This window comes from Prinia subflava, chromosome 17 (assembly GCF_021018805.1).
Source record: "Prinia subflava isolate CZ2003 ecotype Zambia chromosome 17, Cam_Psub_1.2, whole genome shotgun sequence".
In the NCBI taxonomy this organism is placed as follows: Eukaryota; Metazoa; Chordata; class Aves; order Passeriformes; family Cisticolidae; genus Prinia; species Prinia subflava.
The window spans coordinates 8,643,452-8,670,358 of record NC_086263.1 but is presented as its reverse complement, the minus strand read 5'-3'; the positions used below and the strand labels follow the sequence as shown (position 1 = coordinate 8,670,358).

The 26,907-nt window shown below is 42.0% G+C and overlaps 1 protein-coding gene across 7 annotated transcripts; it reads right to left on the bottom strand.

Annotated features, from left to right (window-relative positions):
• Positions 1-225: 225 nt before the first annotated feature.
• On the bottom strand, positions 226-23,167 carry TMC5 (transmembrane channel like 5). 7 transcript variants are annotated; one of them, XM_063414682.1, is made up of 23 exons: positions 23,017-23,167; positions 15,525-15,686; positions 14,788-14,972; positions 14,309-14,413; positions 13,500-13,592; positions 12,652-12,751; positions 11,981-12,071; positions 11,415-11,663; positions 11,119-11,270; positions 10,441-10,585; positions 9,752-9,907; positions 9,044-9,210; positions 8,344-8,422; positions 7,879-7,976; positions 6,120-6,215; positions 5,471-5,546; positions 4,742-4,875; positions 3,488-3,661; positions 3,013-3,091; positions 2,587-2,679; positions 1,619-1,720; positions 1,280-1,325; positions 226-732 (listed from the first exon to the last, which is right to left on the bottom strand). In XM_063414682.1, the coding sequence occupies exons 2-23, from the start codon at positions 15,596-15,598 to the stop codon at positions 626-628; spliced, it is 2,601 nt and encodes an 866-aa protein (XP_063270752.1). In that variant the 5' UTR covers positions 15,599-15,686; positions 23,017-23,167; the 3' UTR covers positions 226-625. The 7 variants fall into 7 exon arrangements, with proteins under 7 accessions (XP_063270752.1, XP_063270756.1, XP_063270757.1 ...); XM_063414686.1 differs by having other exon boundaries at positions 15,525-15,646; positions 23,017-23,152; XM_063414687.1 differs by having other exon boundaries at positions 15,525-15,650; positions 23,017-23,034.
• Between the last annotated feature and the right edge of the window lie 3,740 nt (positions 23,168-26,907).

Here is a 26,907-nt window from a genome sequence, read left to right as displayed (position 1 = left end):
ATTATAGGAAAAGAGGTGTAAAATAAATAAACTCGCAGTTTACAAGCAATAGTTTTACACAGATGAGAATTTGATAAGTAGTCACTCTTAATTCTGATGGCTTAATCAAAGTTGCTTTTAAATAATAAACTAATAAACTGTAACAATGGCTCAGAAAAATGAACCAAGCTCACACAAGTTATTTTACAGCTATAACAGTGTCTCAGTCATTAAAAACAACTGCACTTTGATATATTTCTGTTTATTTGACCAATACTTCAGGTTTAGTTTAGATCAGATAAAAGCCGTTTAAACAATATAACTGTTAGAAAAGTATTTTAAAAACAGAACTTTTATTTACAGTTAAGCACAAGTTTCCGTATATTTAGTCAACAACACATGGAGGGACCTTAGTGCACGGAGGTGATGCCAGTCCTGGGGGAAGGCCATCACCAAAGGCCACTGCTGCAAAACAACCCCAACGGGTGGGAATTCCCCATCAGAGGGAAAAACCCTCTGTGCTTCTATTTTTCTTCCATTTAGCCGTAGAACATTAGACATAGACGTTTGGGTGACTCTTAGCCCTTGGTACGAGGAGGAGCGCTTTCCGCGGGCAGTGCCCTCGCTCGGTGCCGGCCGTGCGGTCTCAGGGCTGGAATCCCCCGCGCTCGCCGCCGTCCTCCCCCAGCGCGGCCGCCCGGGCGCGCAGGGCGAGCGCCACGGGGCTGCGGCTGGGCGGGCCGGGCTCGCCGCCTGCTCGGCACAAGGCACACGGCGTCAGCTGCGCTGCCGGGGACAGCCACCCCACCTAAGGAACGCCCCGCGCTCCTCAGGGAGCCCATCCGTCCAGTTTTGGGGATGAGGTTGTATGGGAGTTCAAACTACCACGCAAGATCCCATAGCTTTATTTTATTCTGAGCATGATGGTGTTCTAGGGACTCTACAGCATTAGTAACCGCTCCTGAGATTCACGCCAAGGTGCGAAGGCTGTTTCTAACGTGATTTAAAGTTCTTGCCTGTCTGTTGGTGCTCCCATAACACAAAACACCTCTTTTACCCAGGAGTTTTGCTCTCTAGTACACAGAAGCTGGTGGTCAGTCTTTAGAAGCCACCACCAACACCAGAACAAGCTACCAAAAGCACAACCTATAGAAAATGTTCACCCCACAAGCCCAGTCATTTTGTTCTCTCTTTACGCAAGATGCTAAAATGCTGTGTCCCTGACATGCAGTGTCACACACTATGTCTGTACCTGAGCTGAATTTTTAAGAGCTTTCTGTGTTTCATCTTAGTTGCTTACCTGGTAGAAGGTCACTGCTGCTTGAGATCTCGGCAGAAAAGGGATGCTGAAAACAAAATTCACAAGCAGGTTTAGGTCATGATTTCCTTCCTGTGTGTGTTATCTTGTATTTGAAAAGATACCAGTTATCTGTAACAAAACCATACTCTCCAGGTCTTGAGCAGGTTTGTGATTATGAGTGTTCAACAGCTATTCTGATCACATTTTTATATCTGTACAAGTTAATCTTTAAAGTTATTTCTGTGCATACAGTACTTTGCTACACATACAGCCATCACCTATGTCATGGCCCAGATTCTATATAGGGTAATCTATATTTCCCTCTTTCAACCATCTCACCTCATTGTAGGATGTGTTTTGGTTTCTGTCAGATGCCCTTCCTGGGTAGCCTGGCACCTCCTGGGCAGGTTGTCTGGATGGGTGGTGTGAAGAGGAGCTTCTCTGAAAAACAGTATTTGCCATCAGCAGTCTGTGTTCTAACTTCCAGCTGTGACTGTATGGTCAGCACTGCTCATCCCTTTGTCTCAAGGAGATGTGGATTTCAACTAAATCCACGAGATCATTCTGGCATCTCCTGCTGAAAGCTGACCTTAACAACTACAAGAACATCCACACTTGGTAGGTGACCAAATCTCCCTCTCAGGAGTCCCACTTGTGACACTCGACATGGGCACAGTTCTTTTTAAATTCCCCAGCACACAGAAAGTGCCCATTCATATTCAGCTTACCTCTTTACAGTCAATATTTATTTGTACTATCACACATATATTTATAGTTAACAGATCAATATCAGTTATTATCCATGTTTATATATATATATATATATATATATATAATCTCTATCCATGTTTGGTTTATTATTTATCTAATAATTTTAATGATAGAAAATCATTAAACTCTCAGTTTTACCTCAGCTGAAAATTACCACCCCCTGAGGAAATCCATAGCTAGGGAGGAAGGCAGCCTCCTTCTCAGCCTGGGCAAGGCTCAAGTGTGACCAAACCCTTTGGTGACCACCACTGCACATGAACATTAGGAACGTTTTCTTGAAGTTTCATAACCATAAATTATGTCTGGTGAGGGCAAGGACTTTTCTATATCTTTATCAGGTTGAATTTCAGCTTGGAACAAATAGTTAGGGAGCTTTCACAGCATCCTTTTGCTGTCTGGAATGAAGCAGTAAACATTTAGATGAAGTCTGAAGTACAGACCTTTCCCAAAGCAGCAGGCTGTTTGCACAGCTGGAGGAGCCCCGTGGAACTGAACCAAGTTTAATTAAACAGCAGAAGCTGAGCAGTCACACTGACCTGCTGGCCTCTTCCTCCCAGCGTGGATGAGCTTTGTTTTGCCCTTTGCTGTGCCCGTAGCTTTTTGAGTAGAAGCATCTTATCTTTTCCTGCCTGTAGTCAAGACATTTGATCATTAGTTGGAAGGCACTAATTATCCTTGAGAGGCTCAAGGCCTGTAAGTAAGCAGTGACCAAAATAATTCCTTCTATTCTAAAATAATCTGTCTACAGAGGGAGCTGCAGCAGTACATCTTGAAGATAAAATTCTTTTGCTACTCACAAACTCTATTTGTGAGTTAAATTTCCCTGCAACTCCCATGGGGAAGGGCTCCCACCCTCCTTTGCACAGTTATAGGAAAAACAGGTTACAGCCCCACAAAGCTGCATGAGACAATCAACATAGAAGCCAAATGATACAAAAGTTATAGCTGAAAGCCAAACTTACATTAGTAATTTGCTTATGTAAGAGTTCAGTCATGGTCTTTCTTCCTTGTATTATTTGCCAGTAAAGATAAGTAACAATTCTAAACAAAACAAAACAAAAAAAGTCCGACATGAGCTCTTTATTCTAGTCAGTGTCTAGATAGAAATGTATCTTGTTCATTTTAACCCATGAAAAGACATATACACATCTCTCTGTACACACACACCCACACATAAAATAGATGTATACAATTACACAAGGAATGGCAACACATGGATTTGCTTAAAACATGGCAAATGCATGAAATTGCTTAGAACATTCTTTTGGAAAAGACCCAAAAAATTTATGGACTTGTATTCAAGAAGAGAGGTACATTTAAGTGAGTCAACAATAAAAGATGCATTTCAGATAACAAAATAACACAGAATGACTCTGTCATTGCCAGTGTTTTCCACTTAAGGCCTTTTTCTGGTTCTTTTCTTTAGCAGATACTTACAGTACAAAACTAGAGAGGATGAAGAAGAAAAGTTCACTTGTAATTAAGTTATGGTAGATCCACACTACCCATTTCGAGGCAGTGTAACCTTCCAGTATTTGTATCCACTCAGCAACTGCAGCAAACATCGAAGACAGACCTCTGAAAGGACCACATTCTTCCGAGGGTTTTAACCTGAGAGTGTGAAAAAACAGCTACTTAAAGCTTCCTAAGTTAACCAGTGAATTAGTTAATATTGTGATTTTGTACATCAAGATGCTCCTCAGTTTTCTATAGCTGTCTCCTGTCTTTGGACTCCCAGTCCTTGCTGCAATGGATCAGCACCAAGCCCTGTAAGCACAGTCTTCACACACATAGAACATGTCAATCACTGTAGCACGTGCTACAGGAAATTGAAAAACTGGATTTTTTTAACATTTCACCACAAGGAGCCATCATTTCACCTTGCCTTCAGGGCATTACAAGTCACTGCAGATGACACTTCAGTAACAACACAATGTGGTAAAATGAGACAGCTCATTTTAAGAATTAACGTTTTCAGGTAGGCTGAAATAGGAAAGTGTTTGCTTTGAAACTGAACCACTCCAGACAGTCTGAAATTCCCACTTGCCATCTGGAAATGATAGCTCTGATAGCTTTCATCCCATCTGGCTTCATGTGTAGTCAAGTGTCTCACTAAATATCGAAATCATGTTGCTGACTATTGTCAAGAGAAAGGTGTATCCATGCTGCCCTCCTTCCTGTGACCAGAGGAACACACACAAAACCAAAGCAGCTTTCAAATACCGGTAACAACCCAGATACATTATTACAGGGTCAGCACTGCCTGCAGAAAGAGCCTCTGGAGTTCATAAATAATCCAGAAGCTGACCTCAACTGAGTTTTCCCAGGTGTTTCCCTGCTGCAGACCCAAAATCACCTATAGTATAAGTAAGCTAGGAACTAGGACTTGGTCACAGAAACATTTTTAGGAGGAGGAAAATTAGAATTTGATGCATTTAAATAGGAATCCAAAACTTCAATGCAACTTGTTTCTCCTCCCACTTTCTCGTGAAACAAGTTACTCAGTGAGCCACATTCTCCCAAGCTCACGGAGCAAGTCTTGTTTTCAAAATACAGAACATCTCATGAACACCTGAAACCTTCCACCAGCAATTAATATAATTTCTTTTATAGAGAAATGCAGACTCTTCTGCCCAGTATCAGGTTACACAGCATCATTTAGTAGGCCTGAGTGCCAGTGATCTTCCATACCTCCAGACAGTGACTCCAATGACAGACAGGACTCCAAGGAAGGAAGGACAAAACAGCAGGAGAATGAAGGATGTCATCATTTGAGCAGTTCTCCAGACTTTGCAAGGGGGCTGGCAATTCCTCATCAGACTGACCTTTAAAGAGATGAAGGTACTCTGGAATGTTGTTACTTGCCACTTCAACTTGGTTTAAGTCAATTCCATTGAAATTACTGAAAGAGCATCTATCAGAAGTTCCCGAAAACAACTGTTATGTGGATTTGATAGATGTAGTGTAGTTTTTAAAAACTTGAGGAATATAGTCTTAAAACAGTAAGAGGCAAAATGAGGTTCTGATGGGTTCTTCAGAAGTCTGTTGGGTAGAGTTTGCTTTTGTAGCATATGCAAACTCATGGTTCAGGGAAATTTGAATCCATCTTTCTACCTACAGCTTTGTTCTTCTACATTCAACACTACAAACTGCTTCATGAGCCAACAAACAACTTATCATCTGGTCATACTACTGAGACAAGGAATTCTGAAAAGAGGACATTTCCACCATGACCTTTAGCTGAATCACCCTGCTTACACCTAAATAATTTCACAGGGGGAGAGTTGCTGGGGAGTGACTGGGAGGCCAAAGTCACAGGCAGAGTGTCTATATTGACATATGCACTTGTCCACTGTTAGTTCTCCAGCCTTTAATTTCACTACTTTATTATTTATGGTGAAAACACATAAAGATTGTTACCTTTTTCACAAAAAATACTATAAAAAATGCTATCATCTGGATACCAGGCAACAGAGGAGAGAACAGGATACCAATCCTACAAGAAAGGATTTATAGGAGAAAAAAGTTACATTTTCACTATTCACCATTCAGTTCTCAGTGCATTGAAAGCAGAAAAATACCACATACAGATAGTGTGGGTTTATTTGTAAATGCGATTTTGGTACCCTTGATCCTCTAGCAGTAAGTCCACCTTGAAAAATATGCAATTTCAAACACACCTATCTGTGTACAGATCTGCAGAACCCTCTTATAACTGGAATAACATACTCATTCTTGGCAATAAGGCATCTTTTCCAGCATTTAATACAGAGGCTATTTCAACAAGAACAACATCCCAGTGGGGAAGTAAACAAAACTCCAGGATATTTCTGCAGGAACTTATCAGGTTTCTCCCAGGTGGCCACTGGGTAAACTACTGACTGAAGTTATTGTTACTGCCCACATAATTACTTTGGCAAGTCACAATCCTTACCAAAGGCACTGAACAGCTCATCTCCTGGTCATTTATCCTGTTCTTTCTGGGAAGCACCCACAAACTTCAGAATAAGAATTTTTCCATGATAGTTCTGTGTGCAAATGAAGTTTTGGCTGTAAATTTAACACTTACCAGGTCAAAGTCTGTGCATAGATCAAATCTAAAACATTTCGTCCAATATCAAATTCTGGCAGGCCCAGGCTCACGCAGACTGTAGTTCCAATAATTCTGGGGGGAAAACAAAAAACTATAGCACAATAGCATTTGCTAAATGATAAAGTCCTCTGTAGAATTTCCTGTAAATGACCTTCCAAGTACAAGCATCAGTAACAAATTATTTAGAGGCTGTGTAAGTGTCACGCAAAGCAGCCACAGCTCATTCATTAGACAGCACAGCAAAAATGAAACTATTTTGGGGAAAAAAATCCTGTAAAGCAAAGCAGGGTTGAAATAAGACCTAGTATATATTTCACACAACTGAAACAGAAAACCAGCAAGGATTTCTTGCTGTATCAGTACATATCTATACTACAGTAACTACTTGTTATTTTAAGCTCAAGTACCCTTGTGCTTAAGCAGCTGAAATGTCAAGGGCCCTTGGTATAAAACTGTAACAGTCTTTTCGGGTCCTGAGAATTTTCAGGCTCAATAAAAAAAGAATAAAATTTGTACACTGATACTCCTAATGTACCTTCAAATACATCTTACTTCAAACTAACTGAGGCTGCAAGGAGCTGAAACAGACAGATATGCAAATACTGAGAGGATTCCTACTGAGGACCAACAATCCCTTTTAGCCACCTCATTTTTCCTAAGCTGAGAAGACTCAGATTTTTGCTTGTTGTAACAAAAGAAATAAAGCTTTTGGTAACTATCACATCTTGATACCACTTTATCAACTGCATCATCAACAGAGCAGGGCTTTCAGGAGATCACTCTGAGCTCAAAATATTAAATAAAAGCAATTGTACTTTTAACCTTTCACAGGCCTACGTCAGGTGCCTTTGCCCAGCTTAGGGGAGGTCATTCATCACAGCTGACATTGCAGTTTTAGTTCTGTGACCTTTTGCTGGGAGGTGGTTTCCTACTGAACACAACGAGAACAGCAGGATTAAAGTATACTGGCAAGAGCCGTGGAGGAAAAGTCTTCAACAGCTTCTCAATATTGTTTTGTATTAATTTAACTACAGGTTAACAAAGCCCTACTTTGTAAACCAGTCTTGTTCAAATCATGGGCAGAGAGGAAACAATGGATCTCTTACATGAAAATATGGCCAGGGATCTAAATGCTCTGTAGAGCTGGAAAGCACTTAAATACTGCCTGAGCCAAAAGCAATGTTTGGCTCTAGGAAGGTTCACACAGCAGATGTCAGAAGTATATGACTTCTTCCTTACATACGGAGCTGTATTGACATCCAGTCCACAATACTTTCTCATTAATCATGCTACAGGCTCATTATATGCTTAATAAGACTGATAAAATCAGATTTAAAACTTGTGGACACTATAGTGACATACCTAAGAGGGACAAAGTCACAGTGGGGTACACCAAGGAAAGGCAGCAGTGTGCCCATGCTTATGCAGAAAAGATGGGTTTGTGCTTGAGACAAGTGGCTGTCACCTCACTCTCAGGAAATCCATGAGAGTAGAATGTGGCTTCCTCCCTGCATGTGTTTCCATCTCCAGAGAGAGAAAGCACACACTGACCTCCTTCTAAGGGTGAACAGCAATATACACAAGGCATGTACATAGACCCTGCCTGGCAGGGAAAATCAACGAACCTTCAGTGGTGCCACAGCCATGCTTCTGCTGGACTTTTCTCACATGGAAAAACAGATCATATCTTTGATTAATGAATGTTTGAAAACAAAATTGGAAAAGTAGTACTCACCTTCGTAAAAACTCTCCGAAGAAAGAGCCAAGCAAACAAAATATGAAGTCAACTAGAACAAGACGATAGATATCTTGGCCAATCAAAGTTTCCCAGCACTTTAAGAAACATAAGAAAAAAAAAATCGTACTAGGAGTTAAAAATAATGTGATGTAAACATTGTTACCAAACGCTCGGGCATCTGAAACTTGATCAAAGATCTGAAATCTTGATCAAATATATTCTAGCAGCCTGGCAAATCATAGTTGACTTCTCAGTGAACAATGCTGCCATCCAGCTGAGACTTGAGCTGGGCCATTCATTTTTTTCTGTGGTTGATTTCTTTCAAGTTGCTAATAAAAACTGTGAGGGAAACTCAGCTTCCCAAGACACCACATGAGCTTCTCTTTGCTACAGCAAGTCCCTTATCCAAGTGGTTCCTAACTTGGCAATGTAAGTCAGAGATTTGTGTTTTTGAAACTTTACCTGTGATTCTGAGGCAGCCACAATGTTAAGCCAGTAGTAGCACAGTATTCCAACAATTGACATTTTCAGGATGATATTTCTAGAAAGAAGAAGTAACAGTAACTGCACCAACAGCTGATCCATACCCAGAGGGAGTGACGGCAGGTTGACCACTGGTTACACTTTTTTACCTCCTCTTGGCACCGCAGAGTGCCAGGACTAACAGGAGCTCTCCTGGAGGTCAGGTGTGGCATTGTTCTATTGTCCTGCCAGAGGGGAGCTGGGCATGGCAACCTTGGCACAACATCTGCTTAACAGGCTGCTGGCTGGGTGTGGGGGCTCCTCAGGGGAGGGAGGGCTGAGGGACACCAGGGGTTAGGCAGTGTAAATTCCAGGCATCTGTTTTTAAGTGAGAGGACCTCAGTCCTCCCTCTGCTTCCCTTCCTTTCCTGGGGACAGGCCATCAAGGAATGCTACAAGCCCAGGGTCACAGTGCACCCAGCTGGGAGGGAACTCCTCATCTTCATGCAGACACATAACACCCCAGAAGCTCATGGAAGACAAAAGGTCACAAAGACAAGAGTTTACAGAAGACTTTGGAGAAAATGAATTCTCCTCCATGGCTCCCTATTCCCCCCACAGCACCCAGACACAGCTTTGTATCAGGAAGAACTCAGACAACTTCAGGCCAAAAGCACTAAGAGTTGGCAGCAAGAAATACCTGGTAATAGTGACATATATGTGCTGTCCAGGAGTCTGGAACTTCTCCAGGTGCCCAAGCCAGGAGAAGAAGAATGGGATCAATGTGTTGAGGAGAGATACAACCACAGGTAGCACCAACATGGCAGCTTGGCTCTCTAGATCATTTCTATGCCCTTTCATAAACAGCTTAGAGAGAAAAAAAAACCATAATCAGACAACCCAAATTTGGAGCCTTAACCAAAATGCTGCCTTGAGGTGTGTCCACAGGGAAGCTCCCTGGCTCACCTCCCTGTATGTTCTCAGATTAGAGATTGCCATGTTTCATGGGCCCATGAGCAGCAGCACAGTTACCCTCTTCCCTCCCCCTAAATTAGTGGGACCAAGAGTGGCAGCCCCAGCTCAAATGCAGCCCTGGGGAAGAAGGGGCAGGTCTTGCTGGGGCTGCTTCTCCCCAGGTCACCAGATGCACTGTCCCTAAGCTGACCCTGGGCCCGGGCAAGCAGCTGCTGGAGAGAGGAGGGAGATGTGCTCAGACCCCTCAGGTCGCCACTCTTGCCATAGTCCCCTGTGGGGCAGGCCTTGCAAAGCAGCTCTTTGGGTCCAGCAGAATTTGTGTGTGCTCTGGCAGCAACAACAGCTCTGCTTCCCTGAGCTCCTCGTAGTGAGAGACCAGTGCTGGTGCTCAGTGTGAAGTATTTGTGTGGAAAAATGCAGATCCCGGCCTCACCTCCAGGTTATTGACGGAGAGGAAGTAAACACCAGCACAAGCAGCTACTGCTGTTCCCAGGGAAGCAGCCCAAGCAGTAAGGTGAACAGCAACACGATAGACTCTCTCCATCACAGAAAAATTTAGAACTTCTTTGTTTACTTCAGTGAGGTCTTCCTGTAAAAAAACAATTCCTGATGAAGAAGTTCTTAGTCAATAGCATAAGGCAAAACTTGTTTCAATGAACGATCTGAGAAACTGAATGAAAGAATATTGCTCTAGAAGATGGGCAGAATAATATCCTAGGAACATTTACTGGGCAACCTTGTGTTCCTTTTCTAGAAGTCAGGTTTCACAGATAATATTTCCAGCCTGCCTTCTGTTTATAAAACATTCAAATAGTAGGAAGTAAAAAAAACAGAAGAAATACTCTGTATGGCAAATATTTAATAGTCACAGAGACTCACTCAATAGAACAGGAGCATATAAATATTTATATGTAGCTTAAAGAGAAAAGTAAAACAAGTAGCTAAGCCAATGCCAGGAGCTCAGACCAGATGAAATGCAGGAAGTCAGGAAGATTTAAATCTCAGGCCCAGGATTAACACACTTGTGTCACTCTGCCAGAGACACACAAATTTGTATGCACAACTAAGTCTCTAAAAAGAATGACTCACGCACATTAGTTTTGTACCTCCTGTGGTTTGTACCTTTATTTGTGTGTGGAGATTCTTTTGTTTCAGCCTCACAGCTTTTTCATTAGTTATATTGAAGTCCCAAGTGCAGAGCAGCCTGCTGGCATTCACAGAGAATGCCTGAGGGTTAACAAAGTTCCTGGAGAAGAATTTTGCCATGCTGCAATGAAAGTTAAATTGGTCAGATGTGTAACACGGAAATTCATCAAGTCTGTACAGCAGGGCAAGGAGGGAGATTTGTCAGCTTTTCCATCCCATCACAAGTTTATTGGGCCTATGTCAGAACATGTCACATACAACAATGTGGAAAATAAACTTTAATGTAAGAAACCCTAGCATTTCCATCTTAAGATTGTTGCCGACAATCTTTACCTCTGAAAGGCCACATCAATAAGAAGCAATGTTAGGAGCAACAGCTTACAAAAGGGGATCACAGTATTCCCAGTCTGAAGTGGGATTTTCTGTATGTCCCTTACTATTTTGCAGTTATTTTTAATTTCTATAATAAAGGTTTGATTCCTGGAGACTGTCTTTTGAGCAGAAATTTCTACATAAACTCTACACTTGTAAATAAGGATTTACAGAAACATACTTAAGCAATTATTACTTCTAACTGTTGACAGGATGGGGGTTTTTATTGTGTGTCTATTTTCCACTTATTATAAGAGAAATAGTAATTCACAGTCAGTTTACCTGAACAACAAGATAAGAAAACAGATGACAAAATATACTCCAACAGTGAAAATGTAGGCCAGCTGCATGTTGTAAGATGGACCATTCTCCATTGTACTGATTGTAGCATTGGTGTAAAAGCCATAGTAGAGCACTGTTTGTTGAAAATAACCCTGAAAAGACAAGGACATCATTCAGAATATTTGCTATCACCTCCATGGTGGAAAGCATCATCATCTGAAGACCAATTAGTGGAGATGGGAGCTGTCCTATTCCTTATTATGAAATCATAGGTGTAATTAAATTTAAATACTTACAGCTCCAGTCAACAGCTCCAGGCCCGTGAATGAAAGGTTATTTGGTTCTGCTGCAAGAAACTGAGGAATTGTGATGAAACTGAAGTTTATGAGGAATGAGAAGATGTTAAAATTTAGCAGCCACTTCAAGAAAACGAAGTAAGAGAGAACACTTGTTCCAAACTCAGCACCAATGATCTTCAGAGTCTTGTGCCACACCTGCAGTTGGTGAAAATATTCTGAAAGGGCATTTCCAAAACGCCGAAATGACTGAAGGGAAAGAGAGGAGAGAGATGAACCTCAGCAAGCAAACAGAACTCAATTGCACATAACAAAGCTTCACATTTTAATGCTACAGTGTCATTCTGATGTTAAAGATGGATTTGCCCCACCTCATGCACCACAAGATGGTTAACTGGAGCTCCTAAGTGCTACCACAGTGCAAGTCATTATTAATGAACACTGCAGCAATTAATGGATCTTTGGTAAGCAACATGAAGCAAGACACCAGATTCCTCTGGAGACAGTGATAACATTGCAGCTAGAGTGGTTTGCTCTGTTGTGATTGAGAAGTTTCTGGCACTTACCACTGCTGCTCCCTGCAGACACTGGGTACAGCAGGAAGGTCGAGCACCACGGTGCCTTGATTTTTTTGATATTTCTTTAAGGACTTTATTTCTGTGGAAAAGCAGGGCAGGGGTGACAGGCATTACAGTATGAGTTGTAAATGAATCAAGAAGCCAAAGAAGATGCTGCAAATACAGTTTCACCCCTGTGCACATGAACAGAATTAGTATAACACAGATGTTCTTACTGGCTCATTTTATGTTAGCTGATACCTTGGCTCCTGTCCCTGCTAAGATAGCATGTTCTAACCCCACCACTAACTCACACTGGCAGCAGAATTGAAATATATTTTGTGAGGAGACAAAAGGATGGTTGAGATCATGTGGTCTCTTCTCCATTTTCAATGACCAACATCCAAGTTTCCTTTGAAAATAAATCTCAGGTCATCATTTATAATCAAATCTCAGGACCTTGATATTCTGTTCCATATTACCATGAGAGATTCTTCTTATCTCCATCATTAAATTACTTTCTCTTGCAAGACATTAACTTTTAAAAAGTGCATTAAAAAGTACTTTTTCGTAAAGTGACAAACCAAAGCTCAGCAAATGGCAAACCCCCATAATTGCTAGCTAGATGTTGCTAGAAGTAAATGTCTTTAAAACTAAACAGATAAACATTTATTTTTTACCTGATCTCTCTCTTTTTTCTCATGGTCTCTGGCATCTTCTGGATTGCTTTAATCCTTTCTTTGGTGGACATACATGCAAGACTTCCAACTAAATCTTCCTCTGCATCAAACCCATGCAAAAAACAAAATTTGGGGATAAGAATTCAGTAATTTTTATACACAACTTGAAATGGATATAACAACATCCCTTATTTACACTGCTACCAAGGTGTGCAAGCTGAGACTTAATAATATTGCCCAGAATATCTTCAGCTCCCTCAGAACTCTAAATCAGATGCAAGTAAGCAGTCCAATAATGTTCACAGAAAGAGCTGCAATAGAAAGGAAAATAAAATACTGACAAGACTCCAAGATTCTGGTCCACTGCTTGATCACTGTTTGATAGTTACACTTCTATGATGTTACATATTGACTTGAAAGCTAAACTTTTGCTTTATTTCTTCTGTAATTTTAGTTGATGTTAGTGCCCATACTTAGCACTACCCATGCCACAGATGCACCTCTATGACCTGACAATCAGGCTGCTTCTGCATAGATGGAATTTGATGCTAATTCCAGACACAATGGCTGAAAGCAATCTATTAGCTGGTCAAACAAATTCCAATAGAGAGCTTAGCATTTCTTTCCACAATTTAACACCTTCATACTCCACGGCATTTCATTTGTCATGGGATTTGAGTGTGTTAGGAGAGCATAAAAGATTAATCACTACCATAACACAAACCTAAGTTGCCCCCATAACGACAGCAGTGTTGTACACGCAGTTCTGGTGAGAAACTAAGAGCAGCCTCAACCATACCATCCTCACACAAGACATTCAAATATTGAACCACTTAGCTAAACCCTACCTTCACTGCACACTGGATCTGTTTCAAACATGCTGGAAGGAGTCAGGAAGGTCTCATCAGGTGGTCTTCGGTGGCGTCTCCGAATGAAACTGTCTAAACAACATACATTCTTTAGGAAGCCAAGATAGTCCTGACAACTTAAGAAATTCAAATTTCACTTTCACAAGAACAGGTTAAAAGTCTACCCTTCAATCTCACTAACTTCATGCAAACACACTCCCACTCTCACTTCTTTCCTGGTTGTCTTTGACAACTGCAAGCACTTTTTCAGATAAACGCTGGAAAAGAGGAACTGAGCCCAGTCTTCAGTTGTCATGGAGAGCTCCATCTAACCCATTCACAAATGCACACATTCATTATTCAAAACTTTCTTCCTAGAAGACAAGGCCTTTCTTTAAAAATCCTTCCCTTGCCTTCAGGGGATCATTTTAGAATCACACTCTATCATGCTGAGTATGTTAAATGTGCTGAACTCCCATTTCCCTGGGGCCAAAATGCAGCTGCTCTCTCCACCTCTTTTCATCCACTCATTCAAACACAGGTGACTACACTCCTTAAAAGCATCTGCCTTCCAGCCATGACACAGATGAGTTTAGCCACAGCCTTCCTTGCCTGGCCTTCCCAGCAAGCTGATGGCCAGTCCCAGGGGCACATCCCAGGGTGGAGCTCAGCTCTCTCTGGGAGGACCCTGTTTATAGCTCCTTTTATTATGTGAAGATATGTATACCTAAACAAGGAGGTTTTAAAATATTTATTAGTATTATTTTATGGAGGGCGAGAGCAATATTGTGATGCACCACAGTCTTTACCTTCTGATCCACTGGAAATGCCATGGGTATAGGGATAATCCAGCAGATAGAAGGTAGAATGTGGGGTGTAAGTCAGTTCTGGCTCAGGCTCAAAGGAAAGATTGTCTGTAGAAGGGAATCAGAGTTACACAAAGTTGCAAACTGCTATGGGCTATTTACAGACACAGAATGCCAATCCTGTGACAAAATCCAGATCTACTGCCAACACAGCAACCTATTCCCTCAACAAAACTCCCATATTCCACTGCAATATACATCCTAGCACTCAACAGCTTGCTCCGTCCCTACAAGACAATATTTATTGATTTGATAATACAACAGACAATCCATGGATTTGTCTAATAAAACACCTGAACTGCTTAAAAAATACATGTATTTACAGAGTTGAGCTTTGCAGAGCTGCAGGACTCCCTCGGGACAAAGCCAATTGTTATTTGTTCCAGGGATTCTCTAAGCTGGTCACATGAGGAACTACATACCTGTGAAATTTCCATATGGACTTGTGCTGGGTAAATCCTGGCTGTGCTCAGAGCCAGGTCCCAGCGAGGCCATTGGGATGGCCACAGGGTAGTTCTGCTCCCTCCCTCTGTGTTCTCCATAGGAACGGTGCAGAGATGAATCATAAGGAGTTTGGTGAGAGAATGGATTCCTTTGAGAACTCCCCCTATGTAAGCAATAAAAAAGAAAACCCTGACTGTCATAAAAACCCTCAATAGGTTGTCTTTTTCTTTAAATCCTGAATAATTCACTAGCTATTATCATCAAATTTGAGTGTGTTATAAAACAAATTCTGATACTGAGAAGTATTTGATATTTAGAACTTCAACACTGTAATTCTGATTTGGTCATCAAATGAAGGCTAAAATTTTCTCCACCTGAAGTTAGCTTAGACTCTAACTAAACAGGAATATCTGCTTGGAAAACAAAGAAATCCAAGGTCATAGCCCATTGTGAAAATTACTGGAACTAAAAATATATGCAACATTATTCCATAAATACATTTAACTGAAATTCATCCAACATGTAAAAAGTAAACACACTATTTCCCTTGAATGCTGCCTTCCTGGTAAGAGTTTGAAAAATTTGTCTGAGAATGAAAGCATAAAGGAGGGATTAAAATAAACCCACAAATTAAACCTGCAGAGAAGAAGTATCTTCTGCATATAAATGACTTTATTTCTTATGGCACAGTCACAGTAAAATGAAATAAGCTCACCTTCTATCAATTTCCAATGTCTCTGAGAAGTGGTAGTCTGGATTTTCAAAGGCTTCATTGTAATGATAAGACATCACAAGTCCTTGGTTTGAAGGATGAAATCTTCCTTATTTTTGTCTCTACTGCCTCATTAATATGTTAAGGAGAAGACTGATTACAGACCTGATTACAAAATAGATGCAGGTACATAAAAATAAAAGGAAGGAACTCCATTTTAGCAACTTGGAAGATTCTGCTATTCTACTAACAAATAACATGAAACACTATAAATCAGCAGTGGTTGTAACTTCATCACCATTGGGAAATTGGGGTCCACCAGAAGTTGCAAGACCGATGGGAACTCATATTTCTCTCTAGTGAGGTCTCTCCAAACCTATGGAACTGCAGTGCCACAGAAGTTTTCCCAGCACTAATGAGGACAAGCTTTAGAAGCATGTCAAAACATTAAGAAAAAAAAGTTCTCTCTCTCCTCCTTAAACAGCAAAAGCCAAATGCAATAATTTTCTCAAAAAAAAAATCGCTGCTTTTCCAAAACTAAGGAGGAGGTGAAGCCTGCCCTGTCCCTTGCTAGCAGTGCATCTCTGAGCCTCAGTTGTGAATAAGGGACATGTGGGACCATGGCTTTGTACAGACCTGACAATATCTAGAGACTCATTCTTAATGAGGGCTCTTCTAATGGCTTAATGTCTCAATCCTTTAGATAGGCCTGGTTTTAGATTTCCCACAGAGTGCTCCATTTTAATATTAAACAAGCCAGACTTAGTAAGAATTTATTGAATGGGAGTCCTCATGAGTCAGTAAAAAGGGAATGTTACATTAGAAAAACAGAATTCAAATTAAACAGGCAGTTCTTGCAATTAATCAAAAACCATACTCAAAATAAAAAAGGAAACCATTTTTAGCATTTGTTCTTAAAGGCACTATGCAAGTTTCCTAAACTGGCAAGCTATTCCACAGCAGGGAAGGGAAAAATAAACGATAAAGGGCACAGCTGGCAAAACCCATCAGACCCTATTTTTATTTCGGCCCCATTCCTAGAAAAGCAGAGCTGAATCTCATTTAACAGTAGAGTCTCAACAAACTTTTTCATTTGCAGTGGATTTTATTTGTGATATTTACTTCAGCAAAGGAAGTATTATATGAAAAGTATCTTCAAAATGGATAATTATACTGTGTCTAGTTTCTGAGGGTATTTCAAAATCTTCTTCTGCCAAAAGAAGCTCTTAAATTACTATTGTGTCATTTATTTATGTGTCACACCTTAAGAGCTTGGAACACTGTCTGAAATCTTGCAGTGTGACAGAGTTGTAAAACATTGCCCAGGTTTTGCAGCCTGACTTGAAGAGTTATGCTTTATAAACATGAGGGATTGACTGAATTTGAAGTCCTACATTGCAATCAGAGCCCTGACTACACTTTGATTACAGCACCAGGCCCAGGTATTCAGACATCCAGTAAAAGCACACCAGGCCATGGGAGCACACAGTGCATCACCCCCGCTTCTGCAAACAACGGGGTGTGGTTGCTGCCAAAAAGAAACCCTAAACAGCCTCTCCTAAGTGACACTAGTGTTTCTTCAGGCAACAATTTCACACCTAGAGACAGAGTGGGAATTTCATTGTAGCAGAAGAGTAATTAGTAGAGCCCTCTTTCCTATCTCAAAAAAACTAATAAATGCTAACTAATGCTCCCTGAATCCAAGGCTCTTACATAAAAGAAATTCAAGGCTCTTACTTAAAACTCATGAGAAGCTTAAATCTCTTGAAGAGGTAAATTTCCTTTCACAGGAACCACTTAGCTCTTGGTGATCTTTTGAGAACTAGCTCAGAATACATCTGAACTTGGCACTAACCCTTCAGGAATTAGTACATTCTGTCCCTATACTCTATTAAAAAGCATGGAAATGATTCTTGAAAAATATGATCATGGTCTTCCGCAAAGACTTGCTTGGAAAACTAAACATCCCCCATAAACGTGGTTTATATTTCAAAGTGCAATGAAAAGCTAAAGAGGCAAAAATAATTTTCTCAGGGGAAGAAAATTCTAAGACAATTCCCTTTGAAGAGTATGCAAAATTACATTATTCTGGGGTTTTTTTTTAACTGGTTTCCCAGGAACCCAAGTCTCTTGGACTCAGCTATCCAAAAGGTGGGAAGCTTGCCAGCAAGGCAGCTGGAAAGCTGAGCACTGATCTAAACACTTTGCCAACTTGCCTGGCCTTCACTGGAGCTGTAGGGAGCACAGACATTTTGATGGAAGTGCACGGGTTGTGCAGACTCAGCATTACCCAGAAGCAAACTGGCAGGAAGCATCAGCCATCCCTATCAACCAACTTGCTGACATCAACCAGTCAGAAGAAACAGATCAGCCTGGCTGGAAAGTACATCCAGCATTTCTTGCTCTTACTCATTTCAGAGACCTCAAGGTGTACCCATAAAGGCTTCCTCAGAAACTCAAAAAAGCCCAAGATAGATTCTCTGTTAGCTCTGTCATTATCCACTTTATTTTCTTTGAGTCTTATGATGCATTGCATGCCAGGATTACTATTAAAATCCACAGAGACATTTACAGTCCAACACTGAATCCAGTAACTGAAAATACCTTTTTTTCCCTCCACTCACAAAGTGTAAATGACTTGAAATAAATTTTCCATGTATGCTGAGGCAAGTTCAAATCTGGCAGTTTATACATTTCTGACCAGTCATAGCTCACTGGAAAGAACCTAAAGCAGGTAGTAACTTGGTAAACCATCTCTTTCCTCTGTTCAGCCTATGATGGAATGCAGCAAACCATAACTCCAGGAAAAGATAGGACACTTCGACTTAGACTTAGTTTTCCCTTTAAAAAAATATTTAGAAGGAAAAAAATCAGCCGGAGGACAGAGGTTATTTGTGAAAGACAGAAAGCAGGACCTTGACAAATCTTCCCTTTAGAGTGGCATTCACTTGTGGGTTACAAACTTGGATTTCAGCAAGCAACTTATCTTGCTGAAACAAAGAAATGCTGTGCACATTCTCTGGAGTAGAGAAGTGTCTGGGATTAGTGCATTTAATGATGACTGATATGTAAATAAGTTAGAAGATCTGTGGAGGGTGGGTGCTTTCTGCTTAAAACATTCAAGCCTGTAACGATACAGACCAGGAAACTCCAAGCAGTGCAAACTCACACTTCTGGATCATTTCCCACAAAAATAACTGCCTTCAAGTCACAGATCAACAACCTTGACAAAATATTGCAGGATAGTTTCATCCCTTCCTGTGCAGGTAATGTTCTGCTATAGACACTAATCCTCATGTAGAATATAACAAAACAAACATGAATGTCTTGCCAGAATAGCACTTTGTCCTGGCATCAAGTTTCAGGAAAGCCACTTAGACCTTCAAGCGCCTTACCTGTAATCCCTCAGTAAAAAAGATGTCATGAAGTAAACCCTATTTGCACACATCCTGAAGTGAAATGAAAACAGGGAATTCCAGAACTACATCATAGACAACTTAATAATGGTGAATGAAGGGAATAGAACTCATGGAAGAAGTGATTCAGAAGGCTGAATGTGCTCAATTTCCATAAAGATAGTTTAGTTTTGTAGGGTATTGCTACACAGGGTTTCACTGTTACCTAAGTTTTATTCATTAATCCCTGTCCTATTTAATGTGTTCCACACATCTTCACGATGAAAACAAACAAACAAACAAACCCCAGACTTATTTCTGGAAGCCAAAAGTAAGTGTGAGAGACAAGCTGGAGTTTTACATTCTGCATCAGCAGCTGGATTCCAGCACTGATCCCTACTCTTCCACTGTCTCAGTCTTAACAGTTTCAGCACTTTTCTAACAGACCAGGAAAGCCTCTCAGAAAATCTAAAGGGCCTGTGAATTGACACTAATCAAACACTACACTGGAGAAAATCCCATCCCTGATTGATGTTTTAGCAATGGAACCAGCGTGAATCATACACGGAAGCAAAAGCCACTTATCTTCACTGCATCGTGCCAAAGTACCCAACCAGCACCAACAAATGCCTCTTACAGAAATCCCATTGTGGTTTTATTGATGTCAGCAGGGTCAATTGCAGGAACCAACATCAACTCTGGCTATTTTAGACCTTCAATTCAAGCAATCTAAATTGTGCCTCTGCTACAAGAGATCTTCCCAGTGACAGATGACATGCAGCAGCACCAAAGACTCATGTGGTTACTATTGCATAGGGAGAGATAAACAAACTGGGAAGGGAGAGTGACAGCCCCACCTCACAGCCACCGTGCTGCTGTCTCTCCCAATAGCTTGTTGGATCTGGAGCCCAAATGGATTTACTTCCTACTCCTGTGGTGCAATGGCACCTACCAGAATCCAGATCCCTCTCTCCCTATCCCTCAGCTGTTCCCGAGTGGTGTCCAGAGAGCAGCCAGGCAGAAGGAAGCAGAAAAGTGTCTGTTTGCCTCCAGCTCCTCTTCAGCATCATGGGCTCTGGTCCTTATTTACTCTTTGTCCATTTTTTTTGCATCTACTCACTTTTTTGCCTTATCCCTTCCATTTATCATTCCTCTTGTAATTCCCCCACAGTATAGTAAGAGTACAGTATTTTCATCGTGTTCACTTTTTTTACAAGTTAAATACTTTGTATCACCTGTGGTTGCTTAGATAAGTTTTTGCCAGCTACTTTGTGTTTGCGGTGTCTCAGACAGGCTTCTACTTCTTCACCTGAGTTTAGAAGCCTGCATTATAAACCTGCCCCAGAAACATCTAAAAATCATTACAATATGTAGTTAAATTTTAGAGTCCAGTAAAGTGTTATTAAGTGGAGGACCACACAGTTTTTGTATAGAGGGAGTGGGTGAAAGTTCAGATACCTCATTAATTCTGTGAAATTCATAGTACTCTCCCTAATCTACCACACACATCCCTGCTTCTCCACCCAAAAGGCCCCACAGATCTAATTCCTGTGGACTGAACTACATATGACAATGACTTTGAATGATCTAATCCTTTCCCTGAAAGCTCCTTTGAGAACAACTCTCTGTGTTTGCTGCTTTGTTGCTTTTATTCTGACTCTGACCACAAGGACAAACTTAATTCACTGGGAAAATCATAAGCACTGGGATATATAACTACTAAAATTAGAAAAAGGGAACTGAAGAGCAAGAACAGTATACCTAGCAGAGAGAGGCAAGGTTAGCAAGAATAAGAAACAGAACTCTACATTATTACTTTAACCCTTGAGAAACATTACCTAGCTCATAGTCTGACCCTTATGGGGAAAAAAGGGCTGAAGCAAGAATCATTTCATATCAGTGCAAGTCAGTCTTGTGACTAAATTGCCAAACCACAGACATTCTCTGCATTTAGCAGGACTAGGTCTTGCTTTGCAAAACAAGTTTTTTAAGTCTATTAACCAACATTACCAGGTACTTGTATTTGAAGGAGATAACTGCTTACAAAAAAAGAGAAGGAAGTGGGTTTTGAGTATTTGGTTGGAATTAATTTTCTGCTTCCAGTGGAAAGGCAGCCACCAACACCAGGTCTATTAGAAGATACTACTTACTAGAGCAGTTCTGACTTTAAAAAAGGCCTTAAAGAAAGCTCTGTTTATTCTGCATTTGCAATGGATACCTCTCCACTTACAACCTGCAAATTGTACTTTAATGAGCAGTATCAGTTACAGGAGTATCATTCACCAGTTCATGTGGAAAAGCTTATGAAGATTACAGATATAATCATCTTGGATAATAAACAGGGGTTTACATACATTCAAGGATCTTGGACTGAAAAGGGGCATTGTTCTGTTGGTAATTTCTGCCTTAACTTCCTGTTAAGGATATTGTTGTCCTGTTACTATTTGCACTAGCAGCAATTAACAGGATCCTGAGGGAAAACAAAATGTTTATCTGTCAGAATATTGGGAATACCAAGAAACCAGAACATTGCTGGGAGAACCAGTCAAAAGAAGAGAACTGGTTTTGTCAAAATCCTTATATACAGTTTTCAAATTGTTTGACAAATAATTTCACATAAACTGAATACTTTTTTTTTTTTTTCCAGACAAAATGCAGCTCCATTAAAATCCAATGTAGGCTATTAGCATGTTAAAGGTCTATTCTACCATGAACATACACAACCTATGGACATAAGTGGCTATTAGAGACTTTTTCACCCACACGTGAGGAGGACACCACTGTAAAGTTCCAGTTCCTCTTATGCCTGCCCGTATAACCATACCACACCACCTCAGAACTTTATCACTTTCCAGGGTAAAAGTCCTTCTGACAAACTTACTTTGTGGGAAAAAAACAACCAAAAGACTAAACCCAAAACTACAAAAAAGAAAAAAAAAACCCCACCAAAACAAACAAACAAACAAACCTCAAAAAAAATTAGAGATCAGTTGCTCTGGATGGAGTACTGACATAGCCCAGCAGAGGTGACGTTTCAACTCCATTCCCTAGCAGCTGCAGCCTGCTGTTACCCTGATCCTGCACTAGGGCTGTGTCGCACAGGGACTGAAGCACCCACACCTGAACGATCTCACCTTGACCGTGGCTCTGGAGCCACTGACCGCTGCTTCTGCCACACAGAGCAGGATCAGGGTCGCAGGGCTGGCAGAGGAGACAGTGGTGACAGGCAGGGGAAGCAGAAGTCAGCACACTCCCCTTCAGTGCCACTGCTTGCAGGTTTGCTTTACTAACAGAGCATTACTGATGACAGTGGCTTAGCAATAAAATCCAGGACATGAAGATTTAGCTTTTAGCTGTACATCAAATATTCTGCACAGAAATGTTTCAGCCTTTGTGGGTTAAATAGTAAGTCTGTGTGTTTTGAGAGAGTGACAGAGTGAAGGACCACAAAGAACACGAATACTGAAGCCCAAGATTTTCCCCACCTATTTAATACAAATTCCCGTTACCTGTTGTAACACAAAAAACTCACGGCCTGCTGCTTGGAAAACACAGTGCCACATCCACTGGCTGGCTAGCAGACACCAACATGCAACCTGCACCAAAGTGAAATGTCTCGCTCTAGGCTGTGATCCCAGCCCGGCCGGTGCCACACCTCAGGGCAAGAGGGAAGAGTGACACACTGGCTAAACACCCCAGGGGAGCGTGGCTTGTTCTCCCACGGGACCAGCCCTTCCAGCTGAAGGCAGTGGAAGCTCGGATGTGACTAACGGGGCGATAAAGCTGCGAGGCGCCGTTCGCGCAGCACGGCTGACACCGAGCTCTGGAAGGGCACCGCACTGGGTGGTTTTCCACCTTTCAGCGAGCAGAAGCCGAGTACATCCCTGACGTGCCCGCAGTCCGACCCTTAGGGTTCCATCATTCTAAACGAGCAGCAGCCGTCTATAAGCGGCAGGCACTGCCCCGGGGCACGGAGGATCCTCCCCGCAGCCTCGCCGTGGGGCAGCCCCGCTCGGACCCCGCCGCCAGCGCTGCCCGCTGCAGCCCCGGCCCTGCCCAGCCCCTCCGGCACGCAGAGCCCGGCGCTGCCCATCGCTTACCTGGCTCCCCACCTGGCCGGGACAGGCTGCCCGGCTCCGGCTCTCCCGCTCCAGGTGCCCGGGAGCCGCCCCGCCCCGCCCCTCCCGCCGCCCGGGGCCGCCTTCCATAACCGCGGCGGGAGACCCGCTGTGGCCGCCGGCTTTCCTTCCTTCCCTTCCCCCGAACGGGCTATGCACGGAAACGCTCCCCCGGAAAGGGGAGCTGAGGTCCTGCTCGTTCAGCTCAGGAGACACAAGAACAACCCCGCGAAGTTCTTTGTTGTTACCTACCGTGGAACAAGTTGTTATGTTTCTGTTTGAGCTCCAAGACATCCACTGTCCATATCACATGAATTTAAATATGCTTTTGTTCTTGTGGCCTGAGAAAGCAACAGCACTGCAGTAAAAAGACAGAGAGAAGCAGTTTTCAGACACAGAATGCATTACCTTTATCGCTGGATTAATAATTTGTTGAGCTGAGATAAGCAACGATCTTTCCTCACAAATTTTTACTAGAATTAAAGAAAGGCATTTCTAAGGGTGAAAAATTAGTAGAAAAATTAGCTCACTCCAGTAGAGAGCATAATCCACAGCTCCTGGACAGGGAGTTTAATACCAGCCCCTCCTATACTCTGCATGGACGAGAAGGAACTACTCCTTCAGTCTGACACAGAGATACTGATTTTTCTTGCCTTTCTCCTTTCCCTTCTTCTTCTCATTTCATGCAGAGGTATGAAAAACTACAGATTGGACAAAGCTCCAGCTCAGCACCAGGCAGGGTGCAACACACAGAAGCCAGCGAAGTGTTGGGGTAGTGCCTCTTACAGGAATTTCTATCCCAAAGCAGCTTAGCAGGGATGCCTGCATCACCTTCACTCACTCCACTGCAGTTGGGCTCAGGGATACCCCAGCACACCACAGTCAGTCTTGGGGTGTTCCCAGGGCCCTTCCCAAAGGCCAAGGCTCTCCTCTGGGAGCAGGAGCATCCTCAAACAGAATGAGGGGCCAAACATCGGCCACTGGGGTGGGCACAGACAAAGGAGGAAACAGGGTAAGGAAAAGACTGGCTCTCCTGTCCCAGACCCATGGCCTGGCCACTGCCTTTTTCCTTTTTGCTAATACTGTATATAGACCTCCAGCTGCTTTAGTGTTGACATAGCTTGTTACACCATTTTGGCATATTTTATCTGCCCAGAAAACCATCTTAAAAACTTCTATCAACTATTTCTAAGTAACCTCTCCGGTCAGCAAGACTAAAAATACAAACAAATGAAAAATATCCCTGTCAGCCTTTGGATCAACGCCAGCAGGGAACTGGTAATAAATCAGTTTGCTCTGTGTTCAGAAACTGTCCTGGTGTAACTGCTGACAATCACTTTTACCAAATGACCAGTGCTTTTCCAGCTCCTAAACTTGGTAAAACATGTTTATCCTGTACCAGATGCATTCTACATAGACTTAAGTTTTCTAACACTACTTTAAGATTACGTTTTGCCCAAAGCAACATTCCTGGCATGGCTGCAGAGAACCTGTCTGCAGAGCTCCTGTACTGACCCAGAGCTCCCTGCAAACTGCACAAGCTGGCTGCACCACAGCACAAGGTACCAGGGCAGTCAAACGTGAGACTTCTCAAAATTAAAGCAATCACTCAGAACTTCCCTCAATTTCTGAGCTTTGGCATTAGGAAGAGGAACCATACAAAAGAAAAATTGTCCTGGAAAGGGACGGTGTTGCTAAAAGTGACAGACAGATCTCCAGCATCCCAGAAACAGAATATGGCACTGGGCTCCATGCTCAGCACAGACTGAGAGCTGCTGCTTCTGTGGATAAGGAACACTGCACAAATGACCTACAAGTGGAACTTACTGCACTCCCTGCATGTGACTACTCTGCTCTGGTAGAATCATCCATTCTCTCCTCCTCAGTGTGTCTGTCTTCCTGTTTTTTCCACCTGGGACTGCTGTGATCCATAAAATTCATTGAAACATTTCCAAGTGTCATAAAGCTTTCTCAACTGAAAAAAAATAATGTTAGAGAATGTTCTCACAAAATTCCTGGGGAAGTCAATCTTGTTTCAATTTCTCCAATCTTTATTTAAATTTGTTCTCAAGGGATCATTAACATAATACCTTCTCCAGAACACAGAGTTTCAGAAAGAGTCTAATTAACCTCAAGTGTATTATTCACCTTTCCTCTTTGTATTCTTCGTGGCAAAAAAAAAGAAACATAAATAAAAAGTGAAACTGCCACCCCAGATGACACCCCAGGGCAGCTTTACCCCATAAATATTCCTATTTAGGGCCACACAAAGACAGCCCATGCTTGGGTGGCTTCAAGGCACCAGTAAGAGTGGGTACAAATGCACATTCTTCTCCAGTACATGAATCAGATGCTCAGCACGAATGCTCAACAGCACTAAATGATTTTTCAGAAATGCTGCTGAGCGATTTTACTTTCCATCCCTCGAGTTATTCAGAATGATCAACTGGGAGTTGATCAAATGGATCCCATGAGATGTGGCACTCAACCAAGGAACAACAACCACAATCACCTGTGCAAATGTGTATCACTGAGGTGTCCAGCTCTGTTACCAATACCCCGATCCTACCGAAACTCTCACAGCATCAGCTTTTGTTATACAAAAAATCCCACCTGGCAAAAACCATCCTGGAGATCTGTGAAAAGGAGAAGGTAACAAAGTAATAGGCACCCAGAGTGACTTAAAGAAGGATGAGGGCAAGCTATAACTTGTTTTCATCAAAAAATAGCTAAAAATCCATATTAGTTGTATAATCATAGAACCATCAAGGCTGGAAGAAACCTTTGAGATCATCAAGTCCAGCTGTCAAAGACAAACCTGCCAGCATGAAGGCAAGAACACCTCCACAGCGTGTTCCTTCGTTTGTTTTTTTAAGTCACTCAGTGCAATAAGGAAGTTACTGTGCTTTAATTCCATGTCTATCTATTTCACAACAATTCCCCTTAAGATATACCTTTCACCTCTGCTGGTAACACAGATTACAAACATGTATATCTAAATTACTTTGAGAACTTCTATTTCTATCAATAACATTTTATGGTTTTATTATGAAAACAGATTACCCACATAGATACTGCTAGCAAAGCAATTTGAAAATCGCATACCTGAGCTGATGACACACAGGTGACAGAAGAAACATGCCCATTTGTGTCTGATTCAGCATTCTGAAGCCTAAGAATGACTTACTTTTAAAACTACTGCAGAAAGTGCATGAAGAATGTTCAGAAAAATCTGGCTATCTTTTATCTATCAGTAGAATAAAGTAAGAAAGGCTAGAACTTTTTTTTTTCCCCCACCACGTAAGGCTTTTGAGACTTCTGGAGGTATAATTTCCGTACTTGTCACACATGCTGGGTTTTTGACCCAAAAGGCAAGAATTGTTCCAAGAAATATGTCTCTCTGAGACGTTTACTACAAGTTCACACAAAACCCACCCTCGCTCTCAGATCGGAAAAAAAGATTCAGCATCTACTGACTTTACTTGCTTCACACCAAGTTCACACCAAGTTTTCATTCAAGAGTAAAGCCGTGTGGTTTCCACCGCAGCCTGCGCCACTGGATCCAGTCACAGAACAAGCTGGGAGTCGGGGCTTGTGACCGAATGAGAGTTGACCAAGGAGTTTATAAGTTTTTACAGCACCCAGCACGGGCACGGGCAGTTAATATTGACGGAAAACACTGAAACAAAACTTATTTCCAAGCCAAAGGTCGGTGAGAGATGCCCAGCAGCCAGAACACCCCCAGCCCCGCACCTGGGGTGCGTGAGCCCCTTCTAGCGGAGAGGGCGGGCTGCTTTACACCCTGCCGTGTATCTTCACGGAAAGTTTAAAACAAGCCCGGGCTAAGAGGAACAGAAAGACTCTGGTGTCCCA